The sequence below is a fragment of the Erythrolamprus reginae genome, chromosome 6, assembly GCF_031021105.1.
Source record: "Erythrolamprus reginae isolate rEryReg1 chromosome 6, rEryReg1.hap1, whole genome shotgun sequence".
NCBI classification, from domain to species: domain Eukaryota; kingdom Metazoa; phylum Chordata; class Lepidosauria; order Squamata; family Dipsadidae; genus Erythrolamprus; species Erythrolamprus reginae.
Window position 1 is genome coordinate 57,556,626 of NC_091955.1, and position 12,710 is coordinate 57,569,335.

Here is a 12,710-nt window from a genome sequence, read left to right on the forward strand (position 1 = left end):
TTTGTGGTAAAGAAACGGCGTTTGAAACCTTCGTTCTGGTGTTAATGTTGATTAGGTACCGTGTGCACAATGCTCCTATTGAGCGTGTTGAGAACGCTGGTTATCTCGAGCCGCCTCTCGGAATAGCACATAGCTTAGTCCCATCCATCAATGTGTTCCACTTTCCTCAGTTTCCTAAGCATAACGCCTCCCCCTCGCCCCGAAACCTGTCACTACACGTCCCGAGTTTGTGCTTATTGATCTTCCCCTCAAGGAAGCTGCCAACTTTTTATTGCAGTCTGAGCTATTTGTATTATTTGTCTCTAAAATTGCCTAGTTTTTTAAAAATATAACTCAAAAGTATCTGAGTTATTTTCCCTCTTATTCAACTTGTACAAGCCTTTAGGTTTCTGCTTTTTGTTGTAGAAATTCTTCATTAACTTGTCTACAGAAAATATGACATTGTTCTGCTTGGGATGAAGCTACTTCTCTAAGCACTATAGTCTTACGTTCTTGAAACTAAGGATACAAAACGATTACTACATTATTCCACATTATGGTCACTAAGCATTGCAGAAACCCTACTACCTTTGACTTAATATTTAACTTTAACTTGGATAATAAATATTATTTTCATAATAAACTTTCAGAATTTTCTTTCAGGCTAAAACGTTATCAAAATGGTACAGTGTTCCCTCGATTTCCGCGGGTTCGAACTTCGCGGAATGTCTATACCACAGTTTTTCAAAAATATTAATTAAAAAACACTTCCCGTTTTCCCCCCTATACCACGGTTTTTCCCGCCCGATGACATCATATGTCATTGCCAAACTTTTGTCTGCCTTTAAAAAACATTTTTTAATAAACTTTAATAAATAAACATGGTGAATAATAATCTAAATGGTTGCTAATGGAATGGGAAATTGTAATTTAGGGGTTTAAAGTGTTAAGGAAAGGCTTGGGATACTGTTCATAGCCAAAAATAGTGTATTTACTTCCGCATCTCTACTTCGCGGAAATTCGACTTTCGTGGGCAGTCTTGGAATGCGTCCCCCGCAAAAATCAAGGGGGATGGGTATGTTTTTCCTATCGCAATAAATGAGGTTGAATGTGAGTAATTTTAGAAGAGCTGTACGTGTTTATATAGTATATAATGTATATTTTTGTAGGCCTGCATGTAATATGTACAGTATGTACACATATGGCATATATACATAGAATTAAATAGTATATTTTGGATGTTCAGTAATAGTAAATAGATAGGGAAAATGTATCTCTTTGAGGCTAGGAGAGGCCAGTCACCCTAGCCCTAACCCTCGACATGAGTGATGTCAAATTGGCCACCTTTAAGCCAGTCACATGGTTGTCAGGCCCCTCCCACCTGATCACATGACCAGCAAGACACACCCACAAAATAAGCCACACCCACTATGTGGTAGTAAAAAAAATTGTGCGGCCCTTCACCACATGCCACTGCTTGTAGCCCATCTGTGGAATCCTTTTGCAGCAGCTTGCCAGGTGATCCATCACTGTTTCCTCAGCTTCTTTGCATAGGTGGCACTTACTGTCTGTTGTTGTTTTGTCAATTCTAGCTTTGTACATATGTCCTTAAGGCCTGGTGTTGAATAGCCAGAATTAGACTCTCAGTCTCTTTCTTCAATTTTCCTGGTCTTAGCCATTGTCAGGTATTATTATTATCTGTCTTCCCTATTTTTTTTAATGTATTGTCCATGTAGTCTTTCCATGCCTCCATTATGCTATTTATTTGGTCTTTCTTGTACGCTGGTTTAGTCTCTCCAGTAGTCAGTAGATCTTCCTTCCAGTAAGCTATTAGTGCATCTTCATCATTGTCTTTCAGATATTCTTCCAAAGCTATTTTTTTTCAACTATCTGATGTATTTGCAACATTCTACACCCAACTATTTGCCTTGGTAGGTGTAGTCTATCAATGTCACTGCGAGGATGAAGGGCATTGTCATTATTTTTCTATCTTCCTGTCCATTGCTTTTAGTTCTGTGTGAGTCCAGTCCATTATTCCTGCTGTTTATTTAATGACTGGAACTGTCCAGGTGTTAACTGCTTTGATGGTATTTCTTCCATTGAGTTTGGATTTTAAGGTATTCTTCACGCTCTTGATGTATTTACATTATATTATTATTATTATTATTATTATTATTATTATTATTATTATTATTATGATGTAGGTTATTCTTCCTCATGACATCATATCACTTATAAGCCATGTATCATTATAATCTTGCTTTAGCATCAGTTACTGGCCAAACCAATAAATTCTTTTAGGATTCCTGGCCAATAACCCTATAATGGGCAATGCTTATATAAGTTTATTTGCTATGAAATTTAAAGGTCAGGAAGAATCCCAAGGGAAATATTTCTAAAACATGTGTCCATTCAAGGCAGTAAACAATACTGCAACATGTCCATTGTTGCAAAGAACCTTCCAGATGATCTACACTTAAGCCTCTAAAAGGGCAAGTGTTCCTGACTGCCTTTTATATCTTAAAAGCCATTTTATTCTGACTAAAAACTTGTTCTTGAGCCAAGTGCCAAGAACATCATTTTCTGCCGGGTCTTTGTAAGTTTACATATTAGGGCAGGGGTCCCCAAACTTGGCAACTTTAAGACTTGTGGACTTCAACTCCCAGAATTCTCCAGCCACCAAAGCTGGCAGGAGAATTCTGGGAGTTGAAGTCCACAAGTCTTAAAGTTGCCAAGTTTGAAGACTTTTGTATTAGGGAATAGCCTAGTGATAAGTACAATATTCATTTATACCACTTTGTATAAATTTTTCTACACTGAAATAAAACTGAAAGTGCAAATAGTTGTGGATAGAGTAACAGGCTACTTTTGAGCTATTCGTGGAAGGTAAAATATCTGGCATATCTCTATAACACTTCATTCAATGTCCTGCAATGCAGATGTAGATCTCAGGCTTTGTGACCCATTTTACATTTGCCTGTCATGCCAATACAATATCTGTAAATACCAACATCCTCCCATCCTGGAGAAATCAACTGGATCTAGTGATTACATGTCCTCTAATCTGGGGGGAGGGAGAATATTTTTATTTCCTATAAGGGGGTATGCAGCAGATTTCACTGCTGTTCTAATGTTCATCTGACTGAATAAATTATTCCACAAATAAAACAATTGTAATAAAAAATGTTTACCAAATTATTTTGAGTGTCACATTGGATAGGTCAGTAAGTATTTTAAATAAACAATACCAACTACATTTAAAAACTTTATTTAAAAATAAAAGTCGGTGTGTCCTTGTCCCCTATGAAATTTGTAGAACACAATAAAGAATAGTAGCACATTTATATGTTTGCAGTGCCCCACAAAACAAACATGGTATGATTATATGTTACATATACAATGACAAAATGTCAATTCAGTGCAAAGGGATTCAGATTTTTAAACATGTATCAACGATGCCCAGTTGTCATTATCTTACAAAGGAAAGATAAGGAGGAAAAAGGATGCCTGAGGTACAATTTTAATCCATGAAATATAGGTAATAAATTAAAATCTACGAAACAGTTCAATCATTCATCATGCAAATAGTATATGCACTGTCCTCAAAATTTCTATCATGAGATAGTTCTATAAACGTTTTAGTAGTCTGTAAAGTTATTAAAATGAAGTATCTTTATTCAATGCAAAAATTGTATGCAACACACTACCAGTTTAGTTCTATATTGCACATTTTGTTCTATAAGCAATGTCATTAACATGATGCAATAGAATCTATATTACAAATAATTCTTAACATGAAGACTTTCTTTTCTCAGAAGGAATTAAACAATAAAATATGCATATGGAACTTAAATCCTTGATGCTTATTGTCAAAACAGTATGCTGCTGTGTTCAATAGTGAAGCAGACTTCACTGATAGTTTGAGGAAGTAAAACATACAATTCCATAAATGGAATAAAATTTGAGAATAAAAATATAAAATAATGTAATGTAATGAAAATTAAAATAATCCAGTATATAGGAGGCTGCCAAACAGATATATGTTTTCCAAAAAAATATATACTTAAGTGTCTTGATCAAATGTAAAAAAGTTTTGTACCCCCAATAAAATATCATATTCTTTTAAGTTCTTCCAAATCATTTTGGATTAACTGTGGCTCATCAGAAATAAAACCTACAACAGTTTATTCATTTTGGGTTTCAGCTGAAACAAAATTTGCAGAGATCGCAGAGTGTTTTTATAGAGCAATAGAATAAGGCTATTACCTATTGTCCATACTCTTACTCCGACACTAATTTTTCTTCCCTCCCTCCACCATCAACCAACACCATTGTCTCAGCATGGCATAATCCATCTACCTCTTCTCTATTTTGCATGTCCATAACAGATATATTGTAGCAAAGGGAAGTACAATAAATTTCAAGACAGTTGCTCAGTTGATTTGATCAAAACAGCTAATCTTGTTTATTATCAGTGTATATCCCAAAAAATTGGAATTGGTTGTTGCTGTTGCCTCGACAGTGCATATACAAATGTGCAAGTACTGCAAGAAATGACCTCCCATGCTCACTGGCAATTTAAGATAGAAGTGAGAAAGAAAAAGATAGTTTAGTAATTTCAATGAATTGTTCCTGAAGATTTATGAGGCACCTTCTTAAGTTTTTAAAGAAGGTTTTGAACATAGGCTTCTGTTAGTTTAAATTGTACTGTTGAATTGATAGTTATCACTTGTACACAAAGTTCTGTTGTATCACACCATTGGCTATTGTTGTTTAATTACTGAGTTTTATCTTATTATTTTCACTCCTTAGAAAGATTTTATTAATAAAAATAGTCTACAAATACTTTGGGGTATGATATGTGTCTGTGTATGTAGTTTTGAAATTACCCGTATATACTCAAGTATAAGCTGACCCGAGTATAAGCCGAGGCACCAGTTTTTGCCATGAAAACGGGGAAAACTTATTGACCCGAGTATAAGCCGAGGTTAGAAAATCCAATGGCTACTGGTAACTTTTAAAAATGGAAACCACTAAAATTACATTAATTGAGACATCAGTAGATTAAATGTTTTAGAATATTTATTTTAAAGAAAACCAGTAAACTAGCTCTGTAAATTTAAAAGAGGGTAAACAAAAGCAATCTGGTATTAACAATAAATTAAAAAGTAAAAAAGTAGCTCAATCAGCAACCAAGCTAAAACCTAAGAGTTAAAATCCTTCAAAACTAGATTCCTCATCAACGGTATGTCCATCATCAACTCCCAGAATTCCTGCATCAGCAATGCTACCTCAGGAGTGGGAATTGAAGTCCACAAGCCTTAATCTTGCCAGGTTTGAAGGCCCTTGCTTAAATCAAACTTCCATATGATAAATATTCAGATTTTCCATTTAAAACATGCTTCGTAAGTTAAAATCATTACTATCTCAATAGATCAGTAAATAACAATTTACAATCATTAATTGTAAAATCTTTCTTCTACATGATATTTATCTTGCATAAAGAGAAACCATACTCTAAAAAAAAAGGTAGATCTATTCGTATTAATTATGTAGAACAAATGATTAATGCTAAAATTCATACTATTACATTATCCTAACCTTTGTATTGTTTTAAACAAGTCAGCATTAACAATCCTCTTGGGTATGATAAGTATAATTGGAAGAAAAAGTTTAGTTATACAGTTATCCCCATTTGAAGCAACATTTTATTACAAAATTACCTCTTCTATTACTAGAAATGAATCAAATTTAAATGGGTAACCTACATTTTACTATCTGATCGAGAGAAAGCCATGGTTCTTTCGTTCTGAAAGTCTCTTCAACCCTCCCACCCTTTTCCCCAGTGCTTCCTGTAGAGGAGCTGTGATTGGTCCAGCCTGCTGCCAATCAGGCAGCTCTCTCAGTGCCTCCCTTCTGTGAAGAGAAGAAACTGATTGGTTCAGCCTGCTGCCAATCAGGCAGCTGAGGGGTGTTGCCTGCAAGAACAGAAGCAGCCATGCAAAGAAAAAAGCCTGGTGTTGGCAGAGCCATCAGGTTTCCTTCCTCCCTGCCTTTCACATTGGAACTGTGCGGCTTTGGGAAATGCTGCACGGGAGTTTTCAGGTCAGTGAAGGTCAGTGACTCGAATATAAGCCGAGGTTAGATTTTCAGTACGTTTTTTGTGCTAAAAATCTTGGCTTATACTCAAGTATATACGGTAAGTGTTGACTTGATTAAACCCAATATAATATGCATAATATTGCCAAGTGGAGAGAACGTGATTAACAAGGCAGGATGTGATGCAATTTAAGAAATTGAAGGGGGCGTCAAGCAAAAATACTTAGGATTGGCTGTTATTCAAAGTGCTTTTTAAACTAATTTATTCCTTTATACTTTAACAAACTGATTTAATTGCTATCTCTTAGCTTGAGAATTATAAATTTTGTAGAATGCCTGTACTAATATGTCATCACTTGCAAATCTCATTTTCAGTAATAATATATCCCCTCTTGTGCAAGACAGAACAACTTAAATGTTCGCCATCTTCCTAAAGACCAGAAGAAAACAGTTGGCCAAAACTTTACCAAAGGGTCTTCTAAAGGTTGAGAGCAGCTACTGGAAATGCTTCCTTCTAAGGCAGGAGTATCAAACTCAAGGCCTATGGGCCACTTCCAGCTTGCAGGATGCTTAAATCTGATAGTAAAGAATCAGCCTCTGGCAGCCAAAATGGGACACAGGGAGGCGCACGCCCTATTTTTTTTCCGGGGCGGCATTCTGCAACACTTTGCCAGCTAAAACAGCGCATGGAGGGCTGCGTGCGTCCCCCATGCCCCATTTTGGGCAGCAAAGCATTGCAGGAGGTATCTGTTCCATCTCCCGCAGCCAGCCTATGGATAAGACTACAATGCTGATCCAGTCCTTGAAGAAATCTAATTTGACACTCCTGTTCTAAGGCCTTCTCGGGTGGTTATCCTATAGGAATGAAGGAAATTGATCCTATTTGATCTGGTCAGATGAGCAAATGAATACAAAAGAAGGGGATCTGCCTTCTAAATCTAGTATTTAAAATTATCATTGATTTTTAGTGAATATAATAGTGAATTATTCCAGGATTCAAGATTTTCCATACATTCCCGATTGCTTTACTCTTCAAAAAACACAAGGGGGGGGGTAGTATGGAGGGGGGGAAATGTAGGAAAAATTCAAATGAATATTTTGGTTCTTGGCTTCAGTCTAAAATATCCTTAAGAATGGAATTGTAAGCACATTGACGTGTTATGACTAATGTTTGGATATTTCATTTAGCCCAACTTCAGGGAAAGTTGTGCTGTTATATCTATAAGCAATTTGACCAAGCTTATGGGTGGAGTTTATTTATAGCAAGGTGACCTGATTGCAAACCATCTTGAATGCTTTTAGCATGCTGCCTTTGTTCAGCAGTGCTAAATTCAATTACATCATTATTTAGTTCTTAAATTAGTCAATGATTTCTTTGAAGCAGCAGTCATTTAATTAAACCAACTGCAATTGACACAGGAATATTGGCAGTGTGGCACATATCTAAATGATTTTAAAATTTAAAGCCAGATTTTTCTGGTTAGAAAATTGCAACAACTATTTTTGAACTACAGTGGTCCCTCGAGTTTCGCGATCTCGATCTTCGGGAAACGCTATATCGCAATTTTTAAAAAAATATTAATTAAAAAAAAAACACTTCCGCGTTTGGCTTCAGGACTCAGCTGGGAAGCGGCGCGGCTGTTTTGAAAGGTCGCAGCCGGCCTGGGGGGCTTCCCAGCAAGCCCCCCAGGCCGGCTGCAACCTTTTTAAAACAGCCGCGCCGCTTCCCAGCTGAGTCCTGAAGCCAAACGCGGAAGTTCGCCTTTGGCGTTTGGCTTCAGGACTCAGCTGGGAAGCGGCGCGGCTGTTTTAAAAGGTCGCAGTCGGCCTGGGGGGCTTCCCAGCACCCCCCCGAACCCCCAACCTGGGTCTTCCCGGCCGCCCACGCAAAGGGGAAACCCCGGCTCCTCGCTGATGCCCGCCACTCGCCCGCCCGCCAGCAAGAGGGGGAAGACCTAGGGAAGGTTCCTTCGGCCGCCCAGCAGCTGATCTGCTCGGTAGCGCAGCAGCAGCGAGGAGCCGAATCAGGTTTCCCCTTTGCGTGGGCGGCGGGGAACGCAAACTCCACCATCTACGCATGCGCGGCCATAGAAAAAAAGGGTGCGCATGCGCAGATGGTGTTTTTACTTCCGCAACCCTACATCCCGAAAAACCGATTATCGCGAAGGGTCTTGGAACGGAACCCTTGCGATAATAGAGGGATCACTGTAAAGTGAGAATAAGAAGCTATCTAAGATTCAAAAATACAGAGATAGCTCTGACATGGTGTCTGACAATCTCTAGGTTAACACTTCTTAATAATACACACAAACAAGTGAATAGAATTGCCGGTACGTATATTGTTTTACTGTTGTGCGCTTTTGAGTTTTGTGAAAACTCAATTTCAACCATAAGAACATGAATTTTCTTCAGTGAAACAGAGGATGGCTCTTAGCAAAAGAACTTGGAGGATTGTACTATAAAGCAGCATTAAAAAACCCCATAAAAATGAAAAGCATAGCTTCTAGGAAGTGAATCTATGTATTCTATATACTTAAATAGGCAAATGTAAACAAGAGATCGTCATTCACAGCAATGGGTCATGTAGTAAGAAAAATATATATTACTGTATCCTGAGAGATAGTAGCCTAAGACATTTTCCTGCCTTCCTACATCTCATGTATAGAAACTAGCAGCAATTGAATCATGTCTCAACATTGGTGACCAAATAATATTTTCCATTATGCTTAACTAGTTTATAATTCAAGACAAGCTGTATGATATATAAACAGTGTCTTCCCAGAAAGAGCAACAGGTAAGATATTCAGCCTGAAGCAGTCTATTATTCTGTCCAACAATTCAAGCATATAGAACTAGAGTCAAAAAGAAGCTTTATAAAAGAATAATTAATAGTTTAGAAAAATAGTTTCAAAGTTTTAAAAGAGCAAATTGCTTTTTGTAACTAGAAGAATACAAATATTTTTGAACATGGAGTTTAATTATTGGCTTAGAATTTGAAACAATCTTATGATTTTTTATGAGAGGGAATGGTGATGTCATGGTCAGGGAAGAACTCAGAAATAACTTACCGGTAATTAATATGAGCTTTAAAAAAAATAAAGCCAGCTCTCAGCTTTGGTATAGATCTCCAAGGCCTATCCAAGCTAATATTTTATGATTTACACAAAACCATAGAATAGTACATGATCTGTTTCAATTACTAGATTAAATTTTGTTCAAAGATAAATTATGGTTCAAAGATAAATTTTAATATGAAGTATATGCTCTTAATATACAGTAAGAGAGAAATAATCAAATATGATAAAAATTAGAATTTTACTAATTTGATATGTGGAAAATAGGATATAGACTTAAAGTATGAATCCTATTTATTTTTTTCCTTTTAAGGTAATCTGCATTGTTTAATTTTCTATGCAAAGTACTCATCTATTAAGTATCACTGGAGAGAAAGTAAGTATTATATTAAGAACAGATTGTATGCCAGTTATGGGAAGGTTGATCAGAATTTCATAGGACTAATTGGTTAAATCCAGATAGCTTTAAAACAATGCCAGATTATTACCAGATTAATAATTGTTTACAGGATTTATTATGATCAATTTAACATTGCCATTGTCTGATGCAGTGAAGGGCTCTCGTTTTTACTGTTAAGTTCAGTTCTACTTTAAAAAATAAAATTCACATATCATTTATAAACTGTTTTATAGTGCAAGCATTATCACTATTTACATATTGTACAATACCATTGCACATACTTAAACATGATTTGGAGAGGTTGCTTCATTTTTCTTTAAAGTAATCACATGTTTTTGACTTGTTAAAACAGCTTTCCCTATTTTTCAAGTTTATGCGAAACCGAAAAAAGAGATGTGAATGCTTTAAAGAGAGCTATGCTTATGCTCATATGCATTCTGAAGCAACACATCCAAATTTTCAAAAGATGACAAAGCATATTGGGCAATCTTATCATTACAGCATCCATACCATTATATTCATGAAACACAGTAGAAACACAACTCAACAGAAAATGTGCAAAAGGATTATAGTGCATGTCTTAAGGTCTCAACCAAGTCAATTTACAAGAAAGTGCTAAAAATAAAATACATGCCTTAAAACAAGGGACATAATCACACTCTTCCATTTCCCATCTTTTCACTTCCCAGCCAATTCTATTCAAGATTATATTAGAGTATTCTTAGATGAAGTCTTGATTCAATACAATCTTCACAGTGATTACGGTGTTACTGTAGGCTGAAACACAGTAATTTGAGAATACTGCACCAATGTTATGCAGATTGGTACGAAAGCAGTATTGCTCAGTATCATAGAGAACGACAGATAGCTGAATAAGGAAGCTAAAGGGAAGATGGAAAATAGAAAGGAAAGATAGTAACTAGATATAAGAGGTCCCAGTTTGAGGTAGAAGGGGGACTCACTGCTTTAGTCATTGATTCTTTCTTTTCCTGGGGAAAGCACCATCACAACCGTTTCTAGTTAGAAGGCTTACCTTACATGCAGTTTGCTGATTCTAACAGTAGTAGGTGAAGTGGCACTTACCAATTGTACAGGTAGATGCCATTACCATTTCAGAATCAATGGTGATGCATATAGGAGGGTATCCAAGCATCCAACTATCTTAGAGCGATATATTCGTTATTTGTGATGAAGTAGTTACTCTAGATTATTGGGGCATGGAAGAGAAAGAAGGACAGAAACAATGTAATGGCACAAGGGAAAGACCTTGGGAGATCAGGTGAAGAAATATTACCTAAGGGATGATCAGATAAGATACAACCCACAGTATTATTGTGGGAAGAGCAACGGGACTCTATTTAAGTTCTCGGACTTTAAAAGTGACAACAGGTAATTTGCTAGATTCTCTTAACGCGGTCTTACAATAAAATAGAATTAATGTGTCTGGTTATGTTTCCTGTCTAGTCAACCTGATAAGGCTAACAAACTGGTTGAAAGATTTGGCCTCAATTTACCCTTCCTTGTCCTATGTTTTGAAACTACCGAACAGTATGTCTTGTTACACTAGATTTGTTTCTTCCCTAATACTAATATGTATATTTGTGCTCCATTGAGAATGATTCTATCTCCTCCAGTTTCTGTAAAAGATGAACAATTTTCTTATTATCTTTTTGCATTTATGATAAATGAGGTGTGTGGTAGGTTACAGAACTTTTCCTATAAAATAAAAGATCCCCATTTTTGGATTAACAGAAGAACCAAGTGTGTGATTTCATTCGTAATAGAGATATCATCTTTAAGATCATGAGGCAAAATCATGGTGGATTAACTTTGAAAGGCAAAATAAATTCCAAATAGTTAATATACTGTATATCAATTGCATGAAAATAACAGAAGATAATTCACCTCAGAATAATTCCTACCACAGGAATGTTGATCATCAGTTAATCTGGGAAATTTGTCTAGCATTTTCTAAGATACAGATATCTTAATTTACTATTTAGAAATCTACTACAAGGAAAATGCTTTAGATAAGAATAGGAGATTGTAAATTTCCATTTAATAAAACGTAATTAATTATTATTTCTTCTATTTTTTCCATTTGAAACTTATCAAGTTAATATCTTTAATTCAGAATTCGGCTGAAATCTGGGGTGTAGAAAAGTTGGTCGGATTAAGGCAAAAAGATGTATACGTATCATCCACTTCATATCAGATTCACGTCATTCCTTATGCTATGATTGCTAAGATGAAAGCATTGGCAGGAGTTTTCAGTCTTACAAGCTGATGCCCAGGTGGGAAAAAAAGTCTTCACCTAGTCTGTCTGCTTAGATTACAGGATTTGGTAGCTTGTTTAGATGTCCAAAATATTTTTTTAAAAAAGGAACGTCTCCATACTTGTGTTTTCATCTCGGTATAATTATCTGTTCTATGGCACAGATAATATGATCCCAATTTTTGCATAAAATTGCAAGAAGAGTTACTGCAAAAAATGTGCAAATAATATGGAAACGGCTTTTCATCATAGGAGCTATAAACTTTGCTATGGTAGAGACACATACAAGGATAACAGTCATGAAGGCCAAGACTACATTTATGCTTTTTCCTAGTAGGACTTTGGCATTAACCGTTTCCGATTGTAATGCTTGCTGTTCTTGCTGGTGGAGCTCCAATTTAGCAACCCGTGTCTGGCAAGAGTCCAAAGTTTCCTATTGGCAAAAAACAGGAAGGGAACACAGTGGAACAAAATGTTAAGGAACTTACATATAAAATAGATTTCCATTACTGTCTGTTGAAGAAGAAATTCAGTCTAATGTATTCTACTGGAAAATGACCCTAAGAATTCCCATCTCCATTATACCATTGGAGACATAGATATAAATCTTAAAGATTACCCTCATTTTGTGTAAAGAATTTAAAATATACCTTGACAATAACAAAAGTTCAAATACTTCTATTCTAAGATATAAAAAGTGATGGCTTTTCCTTTTCACTTTGTCTGAATATATTGATCCTGAAAAATTAAGTCAACTTTTAAACTCTCACACTAAATTTCAAAGGAAGTTATCATGCTTTTTAAGAGAAAAAACATCATTCTTTAATTATAAGAACAAGGCATGTGACATTTTACATACTCTTTCCAGTTAAAGACTTGTGTT

General features: G+C 35.9%; 1 protein-coding gene across 2 annotated transcripts in view; it reads right to left on the bottom strand.

Moving 5' to 3' along the window:
- Positions 1-9,036: 9,036 nt before the first annotated feature.
- The window catches only part of TMCC3 (transmembrane and coiled-coil domain family 3), a 73,004-nt gene continuing 69,330 nt past the window's right edge, over positions 9,037-12,710 (bottom strand). The window contains exon 4 of one of the 2 annotated variants that reach the window (XM_070755839.1): positions 9,037-12,260. In XM_070755839.1, coding sequence (XP_070611940.1) covers positions 11,958-12,260 — 303 coding nt within the window. In that variant the 3' untranslated portion in view covers positions 9,037-11,957. The remainder of the gene's footprint in view (positions 12,261-12,710) is intronic. The other variant, XM_070755840.1, reaches the window with a different exon arrangement.